This window comes from Panulirus ornatus, chromosome 38 (assembly GCF_036320965.1).
Source record: "Panulirus ornatus isolate Po-2019 chromosome 38, ASM3632096v1, whole genome shotgun sequence".
NCBI lineage: Eukaryota > Metazoa > Arthropoda > Malacostraca > Decapoda > Palinuridae > Panulirus > Panulirus ornatus.
Genome location: NC_092261.1, coordinates 4,118,536 through 4,143,698, shown reverse-complemented (window position 1 = coordinate 4,143,698; position 25,163 = coordinate 4,118,536). Strand labels below are relative to the sequence as shown.

At 43.4% G+C, this 25,163-nt stretch overlaps 1 protein-coding gene and 1 pseudogene across 2 annotated transcripts; both read right to left on the bottom strand.

Moving 5' to 3' along the window:
- Window positions 1-5,993: 5,993 nt before the first annotated feature.
- On the bottom strand, window positions 5,994-14,635 carry LOC139760966 (probable glutamate receptor; annotated as a pseudogene).
- Window positions 14,636-18,142: 3,507 nt separating this feature from the next.
- LOC139760820 (glutamate receptor ionotropic, delta-2-like) lies at window positions 18,143-24,859 on the bottom strand. 2 transcript variants are annotated; one of them, XM_071684468.1, is made up of 12 exons: window positions 24,740-24,859; window positions 24,490-24,600; window positions 23,782-24,005; window positions 23,149-23,277; window positions 22,767-22,913; window positions 22,267-22,357; window positions 21,061-21,364; window positions 20,619-20,833; window positions 20,181-20,361; window positions 19,316-19,415; window positions 18,775-18,904; window positions 18,143-18,531 (listed from the first exon to the last, which is right to left on the bottom strand). In XM_071684468.1, the coding sequence occupies exons 1-12, from the start codon at window positions 24,842-24,844 to the stop codon at window positions 18,409-18,411; spliced, it is 1,860 nt and encodes a 619-aa protein (XP_071540569.1). In that variant the 5' UTR covers window positions 24,845-24,859; the 3' UTR covers window positions 18,143-18,408. The 2 variants fall into 2 exon arrangements, with proteins under 2 accessions (XP_071540569.1, XP_071540571.1); XM_071684470.1 differs by lacking the exons at window positions 18,143-18,531; window positions 19,316-19,415 and having other exon boundaries at window positions 18,777-18,904.
- Window positions 24,860-25,163: the final 304 nt, after the last annotated feature.

Sequence of the window (25,163 nt, the reverse complement as noted above, 5' to 3'; positions counted from 1 at the left end):
GACAGTATTGCAGGACGCATTTATGTATCGACTTCATAATCTGGTAGTACGTTAGCATGGTCTCCAGTGCTGACACCTTATGTGTTCTGGATGACTTCTTTTATAGCTACAAAACACAGAGAGAAGTGTGTAGAGGGAAGACTGTAGAAATGTCGAAAAACCAGAGACACATGACCACAGTTTTCAAGAGTGTTGTATCTATTGTGCTCATGTGTAATTTACAGGGACAGATGCACTACCATCCCTTACAATCTCCACAGAAAAGCTAGAGCCCTGTTATATACCAGAACTACAAACCAGCTTCACCACACCACACCAGTTACGTACACAAACCTCCGCCGTCGACATGAACGCTACAACTTACGTAAAATTGAATTTCTTTGCCAGCACCGCCAGCAGCTGCGCCACGGGTCCTTTGTATCGGAAGGGTTGGCCAAGGGACGTACTGGAGGACTCCCTCTCCATGTATGAAGGGGCGTGAGAGGCCGCTGCTAGAAACGATGCCCCGAGAGCGAACCTAGCCAGGTAATGCATGAACGTCTGGGTAATAAAAGGTCAGATTAGCATGGTCGAGATATATTACTAACATGTTACTAATACTAATTTGTTTGCTCATGACCATAGTATAACTGGGTCGCTCGCTATGCCCAAACTTGTTCGCCATTAATTTCTAGTATCTAACGCATATTTCTTTGCCAGGAAAGGTAATCTATATATCTATTCTTGTTTGGGGAAATGAAAAAAATCACATTGCTATGCCAATATCGACCATGAACTGCAAATCCTGAGAAATTTACCTTAATACATTATGACAAAAGGAGTATAGTTTCGTCGAAGACCCCTAAAGGAGTTCATGATTTCCCTGCCACTGGATATAGTGCAACCTTGGGCTGCAGTGGCTGTAGGGGTCCTGGATCACACGAGGACCCATTCAAGAAAGGGGCCCTGGCAACCATACATAGATAAAACTATGTGGGACGTCACTCAGTTATGACACCTGGCGGTACACAGAAATAAGTCTCGTCCCAAATACCTGGAGAACTTGTCAGGGAAGAGCGGGAGGTGGGTGGCCAGCGTGAGGCCACGTACGGTCGACCAGGACGCAACCTGCACCACCTGGGCTTCCGGGGGTCTGTAGGGCAGGTGCACGTATATATCACACCTGCAAACATAACAATGTGAGCACCTTCTTTCTCATTATGACAAATCTTGGGACCTTGTGTTCAACCTGTTAGTTCTGCAGTTACGTACACTCCTTGAAAAAAAAATAACGCCTGAATGACAGTAACAAAGTGTCCACAGAAGACTTTCAGACCATCCTCATGAAGGTCGTGTCTGTAAACATGAGTAGCGCCTCGACCAAACTGATAGTGTAAGTACGATAGTGCGTAGTCTACAACTCGGAAATAATTCCGTCAACGATGGATACAGGCAACTTGTGGTACTTAGCATTCCCTCATACACTCAAGTACATATCTCCTCGTTTCCCATCCAAAAATTGGATTTAGATCGTTCTGAAGTGGTGTAGGAGTGCTTGAGCGATGGTGGGCCTCTGATACAATATTTTCATGGGGTATCCACTGAACATAAGACACGTAGCATGTAAACATTACAGACTACCAGACATCTGCATAGTGGGTACTTTTTGGCTGATGGCTGCTACTCATGTGGCGGAGCCTCAGTGCAACAGCCGCCTTAGGTAATGACCAATCACTGTGTTAGTGGAGACTACACCAACGCCAACCATGAGAGACATGGTTGCTTGTTGTTCAATGAACCACTGTGGGATCATTTACCTGGAAGAAATGGTGGCTAACCTGGAATGGGCTGCATGAGTGCCCTTAATGATCAACATGGAGTTCGTCATGGAGAAGGAAGTGTAGAGGTGTCGCAGGTCCTGAAGGGGTCGGCGGGTGACGGCCAGGAGTTTGTTGGACCACGTCAGGAGGCGGCCGTTGAAGGACCACTCGGCCGAGGCGGCCAGGAAGGCTGGGTCGTCGCTCACCACAACCATCGTCACGCACCCCGAAGCCTGCAGCATCTGTTGATGTCCACATACTGATAGAAGTGGTACCTGACCTTTGCCTCGGATGTGACCAAGCCTTAGTGTGGATGTTGGCGTGGTTCATTTATGAGGTGACCTAATGATCTCATGTGTTGTGACCCACCTGCTTTACCAGAGATGCCAGTGACCTCAACAAGTTCCTGGACTAATTACTATATTTTGGCTGAGACCAACATGAAGTTCCCACTCCAGTGTTGCTGACAGTGACCAATATCTCCCCACCACAACCCTAGTTATTTTTTCTGAACGTGACCTACCCGCCGAGTCTCGCCAACCATCCAGGAAAGCTGCTCCTGCGTCATGTTGGGGCTCTGGTTCTTTCCTGCCACCTCGAACACCGTCAGCCCTAGCCGGATCCGAAGCCTCGGCAGTTCCTGAAGTTATAGGGAGTGACCTAAAGTTAAGGGATGTAGAGTACAGTCTTGTGATATCATTGAGAAGATACTACGAGTGGGTAGTTTACGACAGTAAGCCACACATCAGTGGTTGTGTGAGGGTGTCAAGGTGAGGCAGAGTGTTGACGTACCGTGAAGACAGTGGTGGCCGAGGTGGTGCCGTCTGTGAGGAGGATGACGGAGCAGTGGGGCGGCCGCTCTCTGGCCAGCACCGCCTCCACCGCCCCGCCTGCTGCTCCCAGAGTCTCTCCATCACCTGAGAGTGAGGGAGGAAATGACAATTATCTTAGAAAACAAGATTTCATAATTACATTAGACATTTGATAATAGGTAGTACATTAGCACTCACTTCTGACTTAATTGTAAGGTTCCCATAGCCTCAGAGAGTAATAATCAGTTTGGAAAAGAATACCTTTCTAATGACTGTCAATTATTTCCTCCAACAGCACTTACTTTCCCCCTTGGCTATATAGCATCACGACAACCGGGAAGATAACCAAGTCATGCAGGGTGACTATATTTGTCGACTTACCATAAGGAATTCGAGGTGGCCGGGCGAGAGAGGGGAGGACAGCCACCACAGACAGGGTCAACAACCGTGCTGTTAGAGCCGTCGCACTAGCCATCATCACTACCCTCTACACCCGCACTCCAGCTGTACAGGATCGTATGAATGTGGACTGTGGAGAATATTAATGTGTTGGTCTCTTACAGGCTTGATCGTCTCCAGTCTGACCCTACCATTTAGAGTAAATAGAACACTAAAATGATTTTTCTTTCGTCTGAATTCGTCAATAAGTATACATCAAAGATTAGAGGTACAGAGAGCAGGACTCAGGTATGGTAAGTGATATCAAAGCTTCCAGTTCCACAAAAGTAGTTGCTGGTTTACCTCGGGTGCTCAGTAGAATCATCAGTAAGTATTATTACGCCCCTCCTCGACATGGTGTTCGTTACGTCACTATAAGACTCACAGGTACATCCATACACATCAACCATATCATGTATCTTAACTGCTGCTACTTGTATTGATTTAGTGTTTCTTAACACTACCCTGGTTTTCTCTATAACGCTTATGCCTCATTTTAATCTAATGATTGTAGAAATATAGTTTACATTCTTATGTGAAAGTCATGTTTTCAATCTATCTATACTCCTATCTATATCCTATCTATCGATCTATATCATTCATTAGAATCCTATGACCCTGGGACCACGTCTTCTAAAAGGACCCCTGCAGCTTCAAGGTTACGCTACTTCCAGTAGCTGGATTTGATGGACTCCCTTCGGAGTGAGGAGCTGCTCACTGAGTACAGTCTCTTCAAAGAACTCAAATTGTAATGGATTTCATATTTCCCAACCATTGGAAGTAGCGCAAACTTGGACTCTAGGCCCCTCTGGAAAGAGATCCCACGTAACACCAAGACTGATTCTTTAAGAGAGGCGCTGGGGTAGTTATAAATGGATAGATGAATGTATAGATACGAAAATAAACACTTTTCAGAGCTACCCTTTAGAGTTAGACTTATGTGCTTGGGGTTAGATCCCTTTTAAACTAGAGTAGATTGAGATCAGATCCCTTTCACGCTTGCATTGTCAGAATAAAGCAAAAATGAAAATACATTTGACTGGTGTAGTACTTGTCAGGTGAAGGATATCATCTGTCTGAAGGTCTGCTGGATTTTTCGTCTCAAAGGACTGCAAGAGCTTTAGGGTGACTACATTATCAAAATGAGTAACGTCATCTAGTTGTAACGTAAGTGCATTATCCAGAACAGATGGAGTATGAGAATACAGGTTGGAAGATACCCTTGTCGTAGGCTAATGAGACGTGTGTCATTTTTTTAGTTTTCTGGACTCGTGTGTTACTGTTTAGGATTTGTTGCTATGATGAACCTGTATACCCTTATTAGACCATTTTTCTTTCATATTTCCTACAGTTATCTCTCATTATGAGTTCTCCAGTTATCTTCCTTATTTTTGGTGTGTGACTCTTCTTCATGTTCTAAAGAATGTTGCAACTTTCGCGAAAATGAAATATCCAAGAGGATGTGTATGAAAATCACACACACACACACACACACATATATATATATATATATATATATATATATATATATATATATATATATATATATATATATATATATATATATATATATATATATATATATATATATATATATATATATATATATATATATATATATAAACACCTAACATAATGAGGTATAAATATGTATATCACATAACTTCTTTCGAGGAATTATATGTTTAATGAAAAACGTATTACATGGTAACCATTTCTTCAAGATATTTTGTTCACAACAAATTCGTCGAACATCATCCCCCGTTTGCATCTATCACTTCAGTTACCATATGATGACACAATATCCTCTATTCAAAAACCTTCCATTCCAGTTATAGCTCACAATTAATCAGAACTTATCGTACTGTAGTTACCTATACATAACGTTCATGAATTGTCGTCTCAGCATAGGCATTCTCAAGTATACATGCATAAAGTGTTTATTTCTTTTACAGTATTTGTCTGGCAGTGTTGTTGGCTGACACTCCCTTTGCGTCACAGTTATTCACCAGTGATTCGACATAGACTACCTGACCTATGTTCACTATCTGTTGTGTTGTCGGCCCCATACCACCGCCATGCTCCAGGTTCTACGAGGACTGACTGACTGGCTTTATTCTGTGTCACGACTCGTTCTGGGTCTGAAGCGAACTCTGTATGTCCCAGATTGCGTCGAACCTCCTGGTGCACATCACAATAATTCACACAGTCAGGGAAGGCAGGCGGGCGGTAATTCCCCTCTGCATTCAGACAACCATGAGGGAATATGTCTGGTCTGTAGTACAGATGGGAAGTGACAGCACCATCCACAAAGGTGGCTGGAAGTAGAGACGTGTTCAACGGAACGTTCACTGAGTTCTGCACTCTTGGAACCATCGTAGGCAAGCAGCTATAACGTCTTGAGTAAATGTAGCCCTTTTTCCGCCATAGTCTTATCCACCTGTAGACAGTCGACAGACTGATGCCGCTCTCGTGTGCGATGTCGCGGACAGACATTCCGTCTTTCCACATCGACAGGAACTTTACGCGGTCGTCCACATCCGTCGTCTTGAACGCTCGACGCCTACGTGCCATAACATTCCTGTGTGGAGTGAAAAGAGGCACAGTTGAAGTGCACACATACACTCGCAAACTTACGCCATCTCGATCGTGTTGATGTATTATGGCAGAAGCTTCACTGTCTCGACGAACAGGTGTTCATTCTGATCTGAAGCAGTTCGAACAGCGGCAATGATGTTTTGCATAGAATTCAGACGCAACAGAATGTTGTATTGCAACTTCCTCTTGCTGTGCTGTCTTTAACTTAAACTCCCTCACGTACAAATATATATATATATATATATATATATATATATATATATATATATATATATATATATATATATATATATATATATATATATATATATATATATATATATATATATATATATGCGTTTATTCAAATTCTCAAATTTATGAGAAGGCGAAAACCAGGACTAAACATAATTTGCTGAAGTAATCAAATATCACACAAGTTAGTGCTAGTGTCTTACAATAGTAATACAGGAGGTGAGGTTGTTGACGGTGTCAGCTGCACCACGACAATGTATCTTGCACCAGCGCCTCACATCCTTTTTGTGTTCGTTGGACACGCCTCCTGCAGGAGTCAGGCCTGCGCATCATTGGTCGAGTGCGTGAGCTTTGATCCAGGATTGGATAACCTTCAGGACAAAAACAAGAGAAAAAAGAAAATGCCATGTTTCGACGGTATCATTTCGGCAGAAAAATTGAGATTTGTGTGATTGAGGAGCCTGGCGATGTGCGTGTAAACTCAGATGTTTAGGCTCAATTACCTCGGTGTGTATCTGGTTTTCCTCGCACGAGACATTTTTTTTTATACGGTATATCTCTTATAGGAGCATATGCACCAATCACAGATGTTTCCAATGTAATATATCAAACAAATGTAAGAAAATTATTTTCAAAACAGGATTGAATCTCTGGTTTGAGTATAAAGAGTATAACGGAAGCTTAGATCATAACATGAACTGGTAATTGATATGTGCTCAGAAGTTATCACATAATGTGCACAGAAGTTATCACATAATGTGCACAGAAGTTATCACATAATTCTTACGGTTAATTCTCCCGTGTAAAATGGTCTGTTACATTTTCCCTTGGTATGATAATGTAATATTTATGTCTCTTCGATTGACATACACTATGAGGCAAATGTATTCAGGGATAAAGAAAAACACAGAATCATCCAGTCACGAAAAATGCTTTGTTATCATCACTATCTTACGTGATACCCCACTGCATAAGAAAATGATTATGTAAATTATACGATTATTGTTTTATGTAATGAATGTTGCTGCCAGGAGTATATGTGTAGATTTTGGTACTCAAATACTGTATGCACAATGGTGGTATGTACATACTTATCTGAGAAGGTCAATTTCGCACTTCAAGCTTGTTAATAGAACAGGAAACCTAATTATCTTCTTATGACGTGTGGAATAATGTCAAATCAACATGACAGAAGTACATTTCATCCATTGTGCTCGGCAGGTATTGAGCTGTGTGGGTGAAATACTGTGGAGTGCTGGGCGCTGAAGGGTCAATGTTGAGGGGGTCATCCTCTTCCTTGCTTGATCTGGAATTAAGATGACTTTGTACTCTGTTCAGTAGTCTCTCCAGGAGCGCCCTGGGTCCTGCTTGTGGGTCGGTATAAGACGAGCAGCGAGAATCTCGAGACAGAGCAGCAGGAGAGCAGCAGCGTGGCCACCAGCGAGCACCACGAACATTCCCTGAAATGAACGAGGTCGTCTCCGTCAGGTAGGTGTTAACACAGTGGTACAGTGGCTCTGTTGTATGTCAGCAAAGAATTTTAATCCAGATTGTTGATACATTATGAATAACAGTTATCAAGAATGGAGTTTATTCATGACACCTGAAATATAATAAGGAAGATTTAAGTTCAAAAAAGAATATATCAGAAAGCTTTACAAAATGTTTTTTTCCTCTTCTTCGTTTTACAATATATTGTCATCATGTGACGCTGTGTGACTCATTGTTCACCCAGAGGTTGGAGAGAGCGAGGGTAGTCTTAATGGTGATCCTGGTGGGAGGATGAAGACATACGGTGGAATTATCTTTGAAGCTCCTCATCCAGTAATCAAATATCCCGAACTGCTTCACGTACTTGATGCTGTGGGGAGACGATATGCCAGAAATATCACAGGCGGATAGACCTAAAATCAGACCAGATCAAGAAACATCTACTTTGAATCAAAGGTGAACATTTGTATTAGTTTTTGCAGTTGGACTGTCTCTATGTATCAAACCAATCAATTTGTTTTCCCTGTTTGATAGATATTGTTACCAGTTATGGATTTTTCTACTATTTGCTACACCATTTGGCAAGAGTGGTAGGAAACGAAATTTATGTTTATTCAATTTTTTTCATATGTGTCTACAGAAGTCATACATCAAAATTTTACTGAAATAATGAGAATCACACACACACACACACACACACACACACACACACACACACACACACACACACACACACACACACACACACACACACCCACACACAAGAGTATAGGCATGGTACATATATCCAAGGTTAAGAGACGGCATAATACGAGTGTGAATGGAATGAATTGAGCAATCAATCAGTGAACCAGGACCACATACAGAAGCTTAGGAACCAGTATGAGTAAAGCAGAAGTTCAAGTAGTGTAGCCTCAGGGATGTCGAATTCCCTCCCCGCGTTGTGCACATAGAAATGTGTAATCACATGAACACAAACAAATTGTACAAGGAACTAAATTTCCTTTAAGCCTCATAGACCAGCGAGTGACTGTAACGTTCAACTTAACTCTTAACTTACCTCTCACTTAAGGCAGGGACGAGGGGATGGTGCTTCTGACCGATCATGCTCATAGAATTCGGGAAGAAATGTTCCTTAGATGTGTAAAAGTCACAACGTCCTGTGGGGGTCAGAAATGAAGCTTAGTGCTCGTCCTGTGGGGGTCAGAATTAGAGCTTAGTGCTCGTCCTGTGGGGGTCAGAATTAGAGCTTAGTGCTCGACCTGTGGGGGTCAGAATTAGAGCTTAGTGCTCGTCCTGTGGGGGTCAGAGTTAGAGCTTAGTGCTCGTCCTGTGGGGCTCAGAATTCGAGCCTAGTGCTCGTCCTATGGGGCTCAGAATTAGAGCTTAGTGTTCGTCCTGTGGGGCTCTGAATTAAAGCTTAGTGCTCATCCTGTGGGGCTCAGAATTCGAGCTTAGTGCGCACAGCAGTTATAGAATGAATTTCGTTCCCCCATGTGTTATACCTTTAAACTGAAGGAAGAGTAACAGATATATTTTTCAGGGACTTCTGACCTTACAACACAGTTCTTCAACACCACTTCAAGTGCAGAGATACTTAAGAACAATAGATATAACAAGAAAAAAGTATGTAAGTTTGTCGAACTAAGTTGGTTGACAATGGTCAAGTAATGGCCAAAGGAAAAAATGCCTTTTAATGACCTTTTATCCCTGAAGGAGAGCTATATATGCTTTGCATAATGGAAGGCAAAAAAAGAAAGACATTTTTGTGCTAAATGTCATTAACGTTATCTGACGTCTGGCCAAACAGTGCCCCGCTAACCACCTGTTTCTGAGAAGAGGTCAGCAATGATGGACCTGCTCCCTTTCTCCTCGACGAAGAGGACGTGGCGGCCGTGCACCACCAGACTCTCCATACTCCGCCTATGCTCCGTCGACGACACCCACATCAGGCGACCATCCTTCACGGTGTCCATCACCTCGCGGTATATACCACCCTCAGCAGCCTGCAGAACGTCAACCAGGTTATTCTCTGGGTATATGTGTATTGATACACTCCCATATGTTGCTTTCACTGTTGTCTGGACCCCTTTGGAGTGAGGATACCTACGCTGACATCGTCGTACTGTTGATGGTGCAAACTCGTTGATTGGGGCTCTTTCCTCTCAGCTTATCCACCAACAGGGTGAGACCAGCCCCGCCTCACTGGGACTCATCATGAGTTATCATCTGTTATTATGAGTTATGGATATCATGAAGCCTAAGATGAGGTGATTGTTCATGTTTATTTCCCTGCAATTCGATACATATGAAGTACATATAGTGATGCAACTTCTGTCGAAATTAGTTTTGTATAATTGGTGCCCCCATCCCCTGTACAATAGGCATGTCTTACCATAAGATACTGCATGTAAACATTGCCACCCTCCCAGATCATGGTGGCGGAGGGGTCGTCCAACACGTCCCTCAGGGTTTGGTAGGGTTGTGGGATGTACCTGACGGCCAACATAGACATGAGGTTACCGTCGTAACTCCGGACGAACAACAGCGTCATCACCATCCACGACCCCAGCAGCAGACGCTCCCACCACCTCTCGCCGGGTTCTTGGCTGTATCCTTGTTTACGAGAAACACCAGCGTCATGATAGTTCAAAAAGAAAAGAGGAAAAACAGATTTATTCATTTCAAGCAGATATCATCATGAGAGCATAACAAACGATGAAGGGAAGGTACTCCATTTGTCATGTCAACTTGCGTACCATCATTGCATTGTCAGTCTCTGAAGAACGTTACACTAAAACGTTTGAGGATGGTCAAAACGTTTGAGAAATAAGACCTGTGTCTGGACTAATCGTTTCCACAACTGTCCCTCCGATTCTCCCTTGTCATGATACATATACCTTCATCGATTGACTTACCTTGTTGTAATAATACGCGGAAGTACAAGAAAGTATTGTCCATCTTCCAGGTGTCCCTCTGTTTAACCTTACGGGGGAAGCAGAACAAGAGCAGCAACGCCAGCATGGGTACCACTACCACCGCCACTAAGATGGCCAGCCACACCAGGGGTCCCAGAGGCAGCAGGAACCCCCACGGAGCCACCTCAGGCCGCCCTCGACCGCCTATGATCTTAACCGCGTCGTCTACAAATAATCTCATGTAGTCCACCATCTCAGAACGCACGGCAGTCAGTGTGAACGCTCCTATACCCATGTCCGCCTCCTACATTTACGCATTAAAGTAGAATATTAGAAAAAAAATGTGTAAAACAGTTAGATGAGATGTGGAAGGATCAATATTAGAAGAGAGAATGCCTAAACTTTAATGGCCTTTGAAGGAAAGAAAATGATACATTGGACGAACTATCTAACAGGACAGTTGGTGGTATGAGGCGGTGTTGAACGGGTGTGGCACGATAACGTGAGAGCGAGGTATGGTACGGAGCACAGCATTCTGACCGACAGTGCTGCCCAGGTTGTGTTGAAATACTGAGATCAAAGGTCAGTGGTATCGAGGATAGAGTGATGGCGGTGAGGTGGTGATGGTCTATGCAGTGAGGATGAGGGTCCACACACTCACCTTCCTGCCCACCATCCCCACCATGCCAGTCCAGGTCCCATCAGGCTCCTTGTTGCCAAACTTCCCGTCCGGCGGCCGCACGTACGTGTACCTAGTGAGACAGATGTTAACACCACCACACCTGACATATCTAGAACTGAACGATATCACAGTGCACGTATCATACACACGTCAGTTACATGAAACACTACTTTGGCTGTGTGAAAGTTAGGATGTCAAAGTGGTGCTTACGCAGCCTTCCTTGTGACTAACACCATATGTGTTATGGACGACTGATTTTGAGTCCATACAGCGTCAGAAAAAGTGTTTGCAGTCACAAACTTATGCAGAAAATAGTGATGAGGAAATCAAAGAGTAAAGGTAAGGGAGGATGGAGTATGATGACCAAACAGCTGGGTGACCCTCGCTGCATCAAGTTGATACCATGTTACAAGCAATTTGAATCTTTTCTCATCTACATAGAATATTTACTAACAGCGTTTGGAGTAATGCACTGCCCCATCCAGGATTCGAGCCTATGTGGGCTTGACTCCTGACGGCCCATAAATGCACCATGGTCAGCAACGCTAACCTCTACACCACAGGTAGTAGGTGTGTACACCTTCACTACTATGAGAGACCCATGCCTGCCTTGCTTGTTATACCGAGCTGCTTCACTGCAACGGTAGGGTAACTTACGTAAAATTGAAGTTATCTGCAAGCAACTTCAGAAGCTGTATCACGGGTCCCTTGTAGTCCAGGTGATCAGGGGTCCAAGCTGAGCCCTTTTCCACGTAGGAAGGATACTCCTCTGTTGCCGCCACAAGCGTTGGTCTGTACTCGAACCTGTCCAATACACCAACGACTGGCTGGGTCTGATGTTCCGTAACTTATTCTTTATATATGACCATATAATTTTCGATTCCTTTACCCATACTTGTGGTTAACCACTCAAGAAAGAGAGGGGTTGACCGACCTACCTAGAGAACTTTTCAGGAAAGAGCGGGAGGTGGGTGGCCAGTGTAAGACCATGGACTTCTGACCAAGAGGCAACCCGGACCACCTGGGCCTCTGGGGGTCTGTAGGGCGGGTGTATGTATATACTACACCTGGAAGAAGAAGAAGAAATAAAGTATCGTCGTACTTTATTTCTAAAGACCAAGGGTCTCTGGAAGACTCAGTAATACTCGTCAGTCTCACAGGCCTCTGCGTCCTCCCAAAGAGGATTAAAAACAACACCAAAAGTTACTCATGGTGGATACTGCAGCAGTGTCAACCATGGGGCATAGTGGCTGACCACTACTTTGGAACTTTACGGTAGTATTAGAGGTAACGAACATGGTATCTTACCTGGAAAAGGATGCAGAGGTGTCCATGATGATCAACATGGCGTTTATCATGTAGAGGGAGGTGTAGAGGTGTGGCAGGTCCTGAAGGGGCCGGCGGGTTACGGCCAGGAGTTTATTGGGCCACGTCAGGAGGAGACCCTTGAGGGACCACTCGGCCGAGGCGGCCAGGAAGGCTGGGTCGTCGCTCACCACCACCAACGTCACGCATCCCGACACCTGCCGCAGCTGTTGACGTACACAAACTAAGGTAAGTGTTGCCTGAATTCGCCTCAGAAACATTGTAACCTCTCTCAAAAGTTCTTTCGAAACTAAATGATTATCTGCGTGTTGATTGGCTGTAGCTAGCAAGGAGAGAAATTATGTACAATTGTCAAAAGGCGTTGAGGAAAAGATATGATTGCAGATGAGCCTTAACTTTCGGCAAAATCGCTAATGATAGTAACTTACATACCACGTTATGTATACATACAAGTAATAGCTTATCATCTTGGTAATCTTAATGTCTTTGTCATCATTCTGAGAGCTTTGCACACCAGGAGGTATGATATCCATACTGTATTATTGTTCGAATATTTTCTGGCAGGCTCCCCGGCCTTATTCAAGAGATAGGAAGGAATCTTGGCAAGTATGGTAGCACCTCAGATAGTGGTTCACTTCTCTCTCTCTCTCTCTCTCTCTCTCTCTCTCTCTCTCTCTCTCTCTCTCTCTCTCTCTCTCTCTCTCTCTCTCTCTCTCTCTCTCTCTCTCTCTCTCTCTCTCTCTCATGTGTGAATGACTGGGAGGAATCCACTTCGTCGCAGATGCAGACGGCATCCGTCCCTCTGTCCTATTCAAAGGAATCCTGATCAGAAAGCTTCGTGAAATGAGCAAGGTACTGACCATCCCTGACCCACAGTACTCAATCAGGAGTGAGAGGATGAATGACGAGAGAAAAATCCTATTCATGGAACGGCGCAGAAAGCCTTAGCGGGAGGGACGCTTGACGAATGACCTGGGTTGAAAAAAAAAGTGGGAATCTTCATTATTAGTCTCACAAGATGCATAGGAGATCTCATCGTACATATCTGCCATCTCGGTGAAGATAACTACGAGGAAACAATGATTTTCACTCCATTTCTTGACTAGTATCACTAATGACCAATCCACCACATAAGAGCTGTGACTGATCAGCCCTCCTAACAGCTGCTGTGAGGGAGATCACTATTACTACTATAAGTAACTTACTCGCCGAGCCTCGTCGACCATCCAGGAAAGCTGCGTCATGTTGGGGTTCTTGTCCTTTCCTGTCACCTCGAACACCGCCAGCCCCAACGGGATGCGCAGCCTATCCAGCTCCTGAAGTGACATAATTACAGGATGTGAGCAAGAATGAGGACACTGTGGGTGAGAGGAGACTGTGGGTTGCTGGTACATTATGATAAGCCACAAAACACGTGTTGTATGAGGGCGTTGACGTACCGTGAAGACAGTGGTGGCCGAGGTGGTGCCGTCTGTGAGGAGGATGACAGAGCAGTGGGGCGGCCGCTCTCTGGCCAGCACCGCCTCCACCGCCCCGCCTGCCACGCCCAGCGTCTCCACAACAACTGGGAACAAGAGTGGTATATCAGCAAATAATGAAACTATGTAACTAGCTACTGTAACTCATTTCGATAGTTAGCTTTGCTAACAGTGAATCATATACAGCCCTTCCTGAGTTCGAATCATGTTCAAAACACTCTGCTATAGTCAAGCCAATGTCTCATTCTAAATCGGGGCTGGTATATAGATGGGTAAATGGCATAGTATATATGTATGTCGAAAATTTGAGAAGACTAAGATTAGGGCAAACAGTTACTACCATATTTATCACAAGCGCTTTATATTTAAAAGAAATATACATTCAAGTACATTCAAGTATGAAAAGAGCTGGGATGTGTAAACAGCTTCTTTCCCCCAGTGCAGGATCACAGATGGATGGATGGTTAACATCCAGGTGAGGCGACCTGATCACAGGTTACGTGATGGACTGTGACTACAAGTATGGGCATACCACAAGGTTGATGGAGCCTGGGTAACAGCTGAGAAGACAGCCACATGGCAAAGTGTGAGACCAGCTATGAACTGATGACAAGTGCTAGGATGATGCACGGCAAATGTGTGTGGACCAGAGTGGCTACATCTGTGGACTTACCATCAGGGCGCGGCAGCAGGGCGAGGGAAGGGAGGACATCCACCACAGTCACGATCAACAACAGATTCGCCACATCCGCCATCATCACTGACCTCCACACACACACCCGCCTTTAATGTGCATAATGATACGGATATGAATCACAAAAGAGATGTTAAGTCCTTATCATATAAGCGATTCCCTGACTTATACTTGTCTATCAGCCAATCAAATGCTACATAAAAGTTAAGAAATATTGATATGATGTGGTAAATCATGGGAGATTCCAAGGCTCGCGTTATCTAACTTAGTAATCAGTGCTTAGTGGGGGTATCCGTGAGCGCTGCTGGCCCGTTCTCAGAAAATCTTCGACACTTTGTTCTTTTACTCAGGGGGACGCCCCAAATTACCAGTTATATCATTCTGTTTCTTGTGACGCGACAGATTTGATCTGAGTGAGTTTGAATAGGGAGAACTCGGAGGAGGTGGAGTGACTTAGAAACCTGGGAGTAGACATGGTAACAGACGGGACTGTGGGAGTTGCGGGGTTTCATAGGGTGAGTAAGGGGGCAACTGTGGGTATGTTTGACGGTATAGTAGTGCCGACGGTGTTGTATGGAGGCGAACTTTGGGACATAAATGGAAAAAGAACGTAACAATGGACGTGCTGGAAGAGAAATGCCTGACGTCAGTATATGAACCGAGTTGTGTCAGTCATGTAACAGAATTCTATGATCGTTTTTGTATAACATCTCGTGTCTTTAGGGATGTCCTTACAGACAGGGAAGGATGTTAACAAGAAAATGCGTCTGAACCAAATATTTTGCTTTTGGTAGTTGTCTTTGATAGTATATATGATAGCAGGTGATAACCTGTATAAGTGCAGATAGATATATCAGTCAGTGAATATGCATGTCATATGACTTAGTATCGAAGGATGATATAGATAATGAAAATACAGGTTCAACACTGTGGTCATATCTATTAAATCTTCAGATAACTACAACTTTTCACCTATAACTTATAACTTTCACTTGAAGGTCTAGTCACCTTCGGTTGATGCAATACCCTATGTCGTAATGGAATTCCGTCCTATATGTTCTATACAAAATATTGTGGTCTACTCATTATAAACAATTCGCAGACATTTAACATTTAACATCATCCACACAAACAGAGGTCTTCATGTGATCCTGAAGGGTATATTCATTTATAATGAGTTTAATTACAGATCATTATATAGTGATTAGCGATGATCCATCTTATAGACATTATTTTTCCCGTCACATGAGCTCACAAGGAGCAACAGGTGACCAGAACTGTGTTCAACGTAAGACCGGCGGATGATTCTGGTAAAGTGATGTCAGTCCCCAACACCATCTGCCTTCAGGAGGCACAGCAAGCGAGTTTCTGTCCTCATCCCTCGTCACATATCGTTTCGAGGTGGAAGTGACTTCGGTGCACCCCAGACTGTGTCGAGTGTTGTGGGTTTTCGTGCGTAGGTCCATACATTCAGTGAGATCCGGCGTGTGACGGCTCTCCTCTGTCCCCAGGAAGCCATAGGGAAATGCACTTGGTCCACAGTAGACCTGGTAAGCTTTAGGCACGTCCACCAAATTGGCTGGAAGCAGAGGAGCGTTCTGTTGACCCGTCAGTGGACCAGGCGCTCCTGGAATTCTCCTCGGTAAAGAAGTGCATCGTCTGTTGCAAACGTTGCCCTCCTTCCGCCACCGTCTTATCCACCTGTAGACGGTGGACACGCTGGTTTCGAACTGAAGTGCAATGTCGCGGGGAGATTCGCCATCTACCCACATCAACACGATCTTTGCACGGTCCTTCACGTTCGTCGTCTTGAACAAGGGACGACGACGCACCATAATATATCCTGTGTGGAATGAAATGAGACACTGTTCATCTGCACGGGTAAGGAAAACGAAAACACGAAGGCATATTCTCAGTGAACAATGGCGGAAGATCCGCCCTTTCAACCGTAAATCTATCCCTTCTTATCCATGTGATAGTCATGTTTCACTTAAAGATAAGAAAGACGATAGAATACTGCTTTCGTTCACCTGTTCCTGGTCTATATTCAGTTTATCTCTCTCCAACAACTATGACATGTGACCTACAGTATCAACCTCCTCCTGATGACGTAGCGAATAAATCTTGAGCCACTTGGGTGACCCTTTTTGATGTGTCAGTTATGTTTATTTCACATTAATTCATTAGAATAGTAGTAGCTGGAACTTTGCAGGTCTTCAGTTCGAAACAAACAAAGCTGTATCGAAACGTGAGCAGTAAAAGATTTAAAATTTCTCCATTACGCTGCCGTTATCTATCTTCACATTTATTGTGCTTTCGAGAAACAGATCTATTGCTGATATCATCACACAGTGATATGGACGATCAGTGTTGTCAGTGGACACGGAAGTTATACGTCTACATAAAAAGTAAATCAAACTCCAGTGTGGAGTCTGTTGCCTGAATTCGTGCTATGGGCAAAACGCTGACCCCTTTAATTTCCTCGCTTGGACTGTGTAACAACATTTACAATATTCCCTGTGTTTGCCGATAATATATATATATATATATATATATATATATATATATATATATATATATATATATATATATATATATATATATATATATATATATGTGTGCAAGATAACGGGAGTATCTTACGATAGAAGTACAGGAGGCGAGGTTGTTGACGGTGTCAGCTGCACCACGACAATGTATCTTGCACCAGCGCCTCACATCCTTTTTGTTCGTCAGATACACCTGCTGGAGGAGTCAGGCTTGCGCCTCATTTGCCTAACGTGTAAAAGCTTGGTTTGTGATTGGTCAGTGTTAGAGTCAGTTATCGCCACGACTGGCTGGTGATGATATTGCTACAATAGTCGAGGCTGCTGTGATTGGTGTACCATAAGAGGCTTGCCTAAGGTCACGGTGTAACCCTAGATGGTCGATGCTCGATGATTTCGAAAGTCTTGCTTACCTTTATTTTCCCCCTGTTTTAGGATGAAATGTATTTGTTGAGTCGTGTTAACTAAATGGCTTTGCGTATTGATATATTAGCTCACTCACACACGCATACGTGCACGCTATCTTGCCAAAGGGGCTTATTCTGAAATGGATCGAGGTGGCCATTGCAAGTTTTTTGTTTTATGTTAGCTGAGACGACACGGGCCGCTGAGGCCCCAACCAAGGCCATCCCATTAACGCTATATATATATATATATATATATATATATATATATATATATATATATATATATATATATATATATATATATATATATATATATATATATATATATATGTTCACTGTGGAACGACTGGCGCAACCACAATTTGAACGTATGCATGCGCTCGACCCATTACCGTCAAAACGTTCATCAAAACCCATGAGAATAACCACTCTGCTCCTGCAATCACCTAATTGTGCTCTATGGAGTGGTAATTCTTCAGTAATGGGCCCCTATCTCTCGAACCATTTCTGATATCAAAAAGTCTTTTAAATTTTTGGCAGGGTGTCCACATTCATCATCTCATAACTCAGTTCATTCCATTCACACTCTACTCTTATGCCATAATGAGGCAAATTCTCTACTTTTGAATGAACGTACATCTTTCAACATATCAGGATAGATCGTATTTGACAGAGGAAATCGTATTATGTTGGGTTCTCCAAGAAAGCTGTCAATTGTTTTACTCTTTATTGACGTAATCATGTCGAGTTAGCTAATAAGGTTGTAAATCATATTTGTTTTACTGAAGTGTGAGCATTATTGAAGTGTCCCGACAGCCTGTATGTTGTCCACCTTCTGGGCAGGTAATGCGCCGCATCGTTCATGTGTTGTGAGGTATTGACGCTGAAGTGTCCACGTTGATGAGGTTGGTGGAGTTTGTTCGTCTGAACCGACACTTACTCGATGTGAATTATGATGGAACGTACACTCCTTGGTGTTCTGTAGTCAGTGACCACTGATGTAGGAGATCAGTGGCTCTTTGACCTGTATAAAACGAGCAGCGAGAAGCTCGAGACAGAGCAGCAGGAAAGCGACAGCGTGGCCACCAGCGAGCACCACGAGCATTCCCTGAAATGAACGAGGTCGTCTCCGTCAGGCAGGTACTACACAGTGGTACGGTGGTCTGTAGTACATCATCAGAGTAAAAAAAATCTCCGTGAATCATAGGAGAAATGTAGAATATATATATATATATATATATATATATATATATATATATATATATATATATATATATATATATATATATATATATATATATATATACATATATATTCAGGGTTAACGATGTGATATGACTGTGTTATGTACCCAGAGGTTGGAGAGAGCGAGGGAGGTCTTGATGGTGATTCTGGTAGGAGGATGGAGACATCTGGTGACGTTAGGCTTGAAACTCTCCATCCAGTGATCAAATATCCCGAACTGCTTCACATACTTGATGCTGTGGAGAGACAAAAGGCCAGGATGGTATTCCAAAGCGAAAAGCTTAAATTTCTCTACGGCAAAGTTAAACTTTATCTGATCTTTTTTCTCTTTTTCTTTCTCACTCAACAGTCCAACGTATAAACAACAGAAGTTCATACGAATATGAAAGTTATATGGGTTTTCTTGCGGTGAATTTCTACCACGGTACTCAAGCACAAGTGTGTGATGATATAAGGTCATAATTTTTACATCATTCAAATATATCTGCAGGAGACATTAACCAATTGCTTCTAAGATTTTATAGAGAGGAAGCTATAGTCATAGTACATGAGTGCACACACACACACACACACACACACACACACACACACACACACATTTTCTCCTAGTAGCCCAACGTGTGACTGTGGCTTTACATTTAGTTTACCTTTTACTTAAAGCTGGGACGAGGGGATGGCCCTTCTGACCGATCATACTCATGGAATTTGGGAAAAAACGTTCCCTGGACGTGTAATACTCACACCGTCCTGTTTGGGTTCAGAATATATGCAGATTAGTGTGTGCAGCGTCTGGAGATGAACAAATACATACATGGGTAAAGTCAAGGAAGAATTATGTATAGTTGAAAGTACAGAGATACATGAATCTCATAACTATATCTTCAGTAGGTTCCACACAGAACGTCCCTTGTGTTCGCTTTCTTTTTCCTAGAACCAATTTTTTTCGGTTCCTGTTTCTGGTCACCAAGCCGTGTTATCATTAGATTCAAATCGCAGCAAGTGAAGCACTAATCTTATGAAGCATCAGAGAATTAACTTCTTCAAAAACAAAAACAAAAAACGCACGTATTTCAAATTCATTTTCACTGCAAACTAACGGCTAAAATACATCCTCTACAAAGTATCTGGCCACTGAAATTGGATTATATTTTGCATTCAACCTTTCTTACAAAATTTTTATCCCAATATTCTACACTATCGATGGCGTTCCCTCGTTTCCTGTTAGCTGATCTGCCGAGAGGAGTGGTGTGTGGGCAGGAGGCTTCTGTTTTACTATCTCGTCTCTATCGAAATGGATTAAGAATTTGGGTTACTGCTAATGTCTCCCTACAGGCGGTCTTGTCATGTACCATAAGATCTTCTGAATTATATATCTTTTCCACGCACTCCCACGTAAGTAGAAACTTACAGGGCTAAGTGAAGATGACAAAAAGGCTCTACCCTTTCTCCATACACCTGAACTGGACCGTGCTATATGAAGAGAACCATTACATAACCCGCAGGAAGACTCACCCGTCTCTGAGAACAAGTCAGTTATGAGGGACTTGCTCTCCTCCCCCTCGACGAAGAGGACGTGACGCCCCTGCACCACCAGCGTCTCCATCATCCTCCCGAGCTCTTCGTATGACACCCACATCAGGCGACCGGCCTTCGCGGTGTCCATCACTTCACGATATATGCCACTTTCTGCCGCCTGGAGATGCCACTTGGGTTACATCTACGTACATACACACATTCACATACTGCAGAATGCCTGCTCTAAGATGATGATTTATGATTGTCTTGATAAACAACTTTGCCAGCATCGATTGTTCCTGGTGTCTTAATAAACAGTTGTATAGATCAAAGTTTATGAAGACTGTTGAGGTAGATCCGGTAAGGCATGGCGGAGAAATCTGGCTTAAATTGGTATAAGGAGTGCTATACTCCAGTCCTGCAGGCTTGTCTTACCATAAGGTACTGCATGTAAACGTTGCCAGCCTCCCACATCATGGTGGCAGAGGGGTCGTCTAGCACGTCTCTGAGGGACTGGTAGGGTTGTGGGATGTACCTGACGGCCAACATGGACATGAGGTTACCAGCGTAGCTCTTGGTCAACACCAGCGTCATCACCATCCACGACCCCAGCACCAGACGCTCCCACTCGCCAGGTTCCAAGCTGTACCCTTGTTGATAACCAACACCAGCATCATTATAGCTGCGATTGCATATATCATTATTTTGAGTAGGTATTGTCTTGTTATCTTATATATATATATATATATATATATATATATATATATATATATATATATATATATATATATATATATATATATATATATATATATATATATATATATATATATATATATATATATATATATATATATATATATATATATCGCTTTACCTTGTTGTAGTAATATTCGAAAATACGAATAAATATTGTCCCTCTTCCAGGTGTCTCTCTGTGGAGCCTTACGAGGGAAGCAGAACAACAGCAGCAACACCATCCCCGGCACCACCAGCAGCGCCGCCAGGATGGCCGTCCACACCAGAGGTCCCAGAGGCAGCAGGAAGCCCCACGGGTCCACCTCAGGCCGCCCCAGACCTCCTACAATCGTAACTGCGTCATTCACAAGCATCGTCAGGTAGTCCACAACCTCAGCTCGAGCAGCATTCAACGTAAATGTACTGGCACCCATGTCGACCTCCTGCATTCACACACGTCAGAATAGTGGAAGTCAGAACTTAGAACTAAACGAATTAGCATGAAAATAAGAGGCAACACCTGGAAAGAAAACAAATGGATTTCACTTAACTTGGCCTTCACTCCTATGGATGCGATAGCCACCCTGGTGAAATTCTAAGCATTTCAACTTCATACCATCGCTACCGCAGCCGTGGGGACGTTTTCATTCCCATTCTATTCGTTATCACACTCACAGTTTGTGGTCTGGCACATTCTGTCTATCATGTCTATCTTGTTCAACCTGGTGAGTATACGGCAAGGACTGGCCAAGACTAACTGGATCAGTGTACTGCTAATCCTTACGCTATGGTGTAACCTTTGAGAGATTATCACCTACTGCTCCATGTCATAATACGTTTGGATCCTGATATGTCTTTCAGGAAACTGGAACTAACTTCATTACAAATCGTTGCACTCTAGAATTGTGGTTAGTGCATGAATTTACCAAAGATCATTTGTTAATGTAATTAATATACGCATAACCTTCCTTTCATTTAGCATTAGATAGTTTGGTAAATCTGGAAATTGCAAAAAGGGATCCTAAAGTTAGTCTCTACCCTTCTTTTAGATATTTAGAATTGTCCACTGCTTAAAGTACATAGAAACAGCGCCTTTTCACTACCTAATGAAAGTGTAGCAATCTAGCTCTCTCTAGTGCAACCGGCCAGCATAGGACAACTTAACTGAGGCAGTTGACTGGTTCTGTTATATTTCAATCATTCTCTTAATACTAATACTGAGGGAGACACCACCTGGCTTTGGATCCTGGGTGTCTGTGTGGTCTGTGTGGTCCATGTATCTATGCTTTGGATGAATATGATAATCGGGTACACAGCTTCCTTATGCCCTACTCATTACACTCACCTTCCTTCCCACCATCCCCACCATGCCAGACCAGGTCCTATCAGCATTCTTATTTCCCCACTGCCCGTCCGGCGGCCGCACGAACGTGTACCTGGTGAAACAGATGTTAACACCAACCCCAACATGTGTGGGATTCCATTCTGTGTTAATAGTGCTTTCAGAGATGATTGTAGATATGGAACATGTCAGTGTATGTATGAGATGCATTGCATTATATCTTATTGTTGACACTGGCATTTATATATCATCTGAACACTTTCATGTGATATATATATATATATATATATATATATATATATATATATATATATATATATGCTATTTTTCATTATCATACTTAGTCGCTGTCTCCCGCGTTAGCGAGGTAGCGCAAGCAAACAGATGAAAGAATGGCTCAACCCACCCACATACACATGTATATACATAAACGCCCACACACGCACATATACATACCTATACATTTCAACGTATACATACTTTTACATAATTTTACCACTCACGTAAAATTATGATTATCTGCAAGCAACTTCAGCAGCTGTATCACGGGTCCTGTGTAGTCCAGGTGATCAGGGGTCCAAGCTGGGCTTCTCTCTGCATACGAAGGATACTCCTCAGTTGCTGCCATAAGTGTTGGCCTGTACGCGAACCTGACCAAGTAACCAACAACTAGTGGGGTAATGCTACATCAGAGTGTCTTCCTTATATATATATATATATATATATATATATATATATATATATATATATATATATATATATATATATATATATATATATATATATATATATATATATATATATATATGTTTGTGTTTGTATTTGCTATGTCACTCATCTCTCACTATAAACATTTCGAGAAAGAAATGCTTCCATTTCTCATACTTGGAGAACTTCTCAGGGAAGAGCGTGAGGTGGGTGGCCAGTGTGAGGCCAGGTACGGTCGACCAGGAGGCAATGCGCACCACCTGGGCTTCCGGGGGTCTGTACGGTGGGTGGCTATATATATTACACCTGAAAACAAAATGATAAATTACGTAGGATTTAAACATCAAATTCACGGACGTCTGTCCGGTGAACACGAGTAGGTTTTCTATCGTGTTGATGATGTACGTAATGTAAGAAATGTGCGGTAGACAATCTGGATATAAGTTCGTCTGTGATATTCTATATTAGCCAAGTATAGTACTATTCTATCCCTTATACACTTAAACGTCTGGTCACCGCGAAAAGTGACTTACGTCGTCTTAAACGACGGTGCGTTGTCTTACCTTCTGACGGAGGTGTTACCGTTCATGAGACACGTAACGTGGAAAAGTGAGGGCTTCTTCCAGAAGTCTACATACTCCTGACAGCTGAATATCACTGAAGAAGGCCTTAGCCACCTCCAATAGGGAATGACTGGTTACCATGTTACTCAAGGTGTACACTGCAGTAGTGTCAACCATGGGACACGGTGGCTGGCCATTACTTGATGATTTTTTGGTAATATTAGAAGTAAAGAACATAGTGATTGACCTGGAGAACGATGCAAAGGTGTCCACGATGATCAACATGGAGTTGATCATGGAGAAGGAGGTGTAGAGGTGTGGCAGGTCCTGAAGGGGCCGGCGGGTGACGGCCAGGAGTTTGTTGGACCACGTCAGGAGGCGGCCCTTGAGAGACCACTCGGCCGAGGCGGCCAGGAAGGCTGGGTCGTCGCTCACCACCACCAACGTCACGCACCCCGACACCTGCCGCAGCTGTTGACGTACACAAACTGGGGTAGGTGTTGCATGACCTACAGGAATTGTATTTTCAATATTTGTGCATTTGACTCACAACTGGACGTTCACCCGTCTTGCTGCCACCACTGTAATGGTGGACGTAAGACAGATGTCTGACGATAATACTTAGGCTACGCTGGGTGTGGTACTCCAACCGAGGCATTCTTTTTATTCCATGGCACGCAGTTGGTGACAAAAGTTTATGCAAGGGAAAGAGACCCATCTAAGACACTATAATCTTTATCATCTGCTAATCCTCCCCTGTTTATCAAACCCACATTAGGTGTTGTATGAGAAATAGAGTCCGTCCAGAATTTTGAATCTGAGACGGTGAATGTTGCAGGAATGGATCAAGAAAGAGCCAGTTCCAGGAGCTGTGACAGGAAGAAGGATGCATCTTGTAACTATGTGTGGTGCGGTGAATGACCAATCAGCATCGTTACCAGTGAGCGTAACCTACCCGCAGAGCCTCGTCGACCATCCAGGAGAGCTGCGTCATGTTGGGGTTCTTGGCCTTCTCCGCCACCTCGAACACCGCCAGCCCCAATGGGATCCGCATCCTCCCCAGCTCCTGAAATGACATAATTACAGGATGTGAGCAAGAATGAGGACACTGTGGGTGAGAGGAGACTGTGGGTTGCTGGTACATTATAATAAGCCACAAAACACGTGTTGTGTGAGGGTGTCTAGGTGAGGCAGTGTTGACGTACCGTGAAGACAGTGGTGGCCGAGGTGGTGCCGTCTGTGAGGAGGATGACGGAGCAGTGGGGCGGCCGCTCTCTGGCCAGCACCGCCTCCACCGCCCCACCTGCCATTCCCAGCGTTTCCCCATAAACTGGAGAAAATAAAAGTATATCCGCAAATAGCAGAGAATTATGATTGGTAGATGAAGGTCACCATGTGAATCAATAATGATAAGGCTTACAAATATAAAAACTAACACAACCATATCAAAGTTGGTGAAGCGGAGGATCATTGCTGTAACAAGTCAGTGATGAGCTCATGCAGTTTCAAGCCTGCGCTACAATCGTTACTAGGATAGTAATGTGTGCTGTCCTGAAGCTTATAGTAGTTACAAGTGTTATTGAGCGAGTGAAAGTAAAGCAAGCAATGGACGTTGTTCCTTTTTGTGTT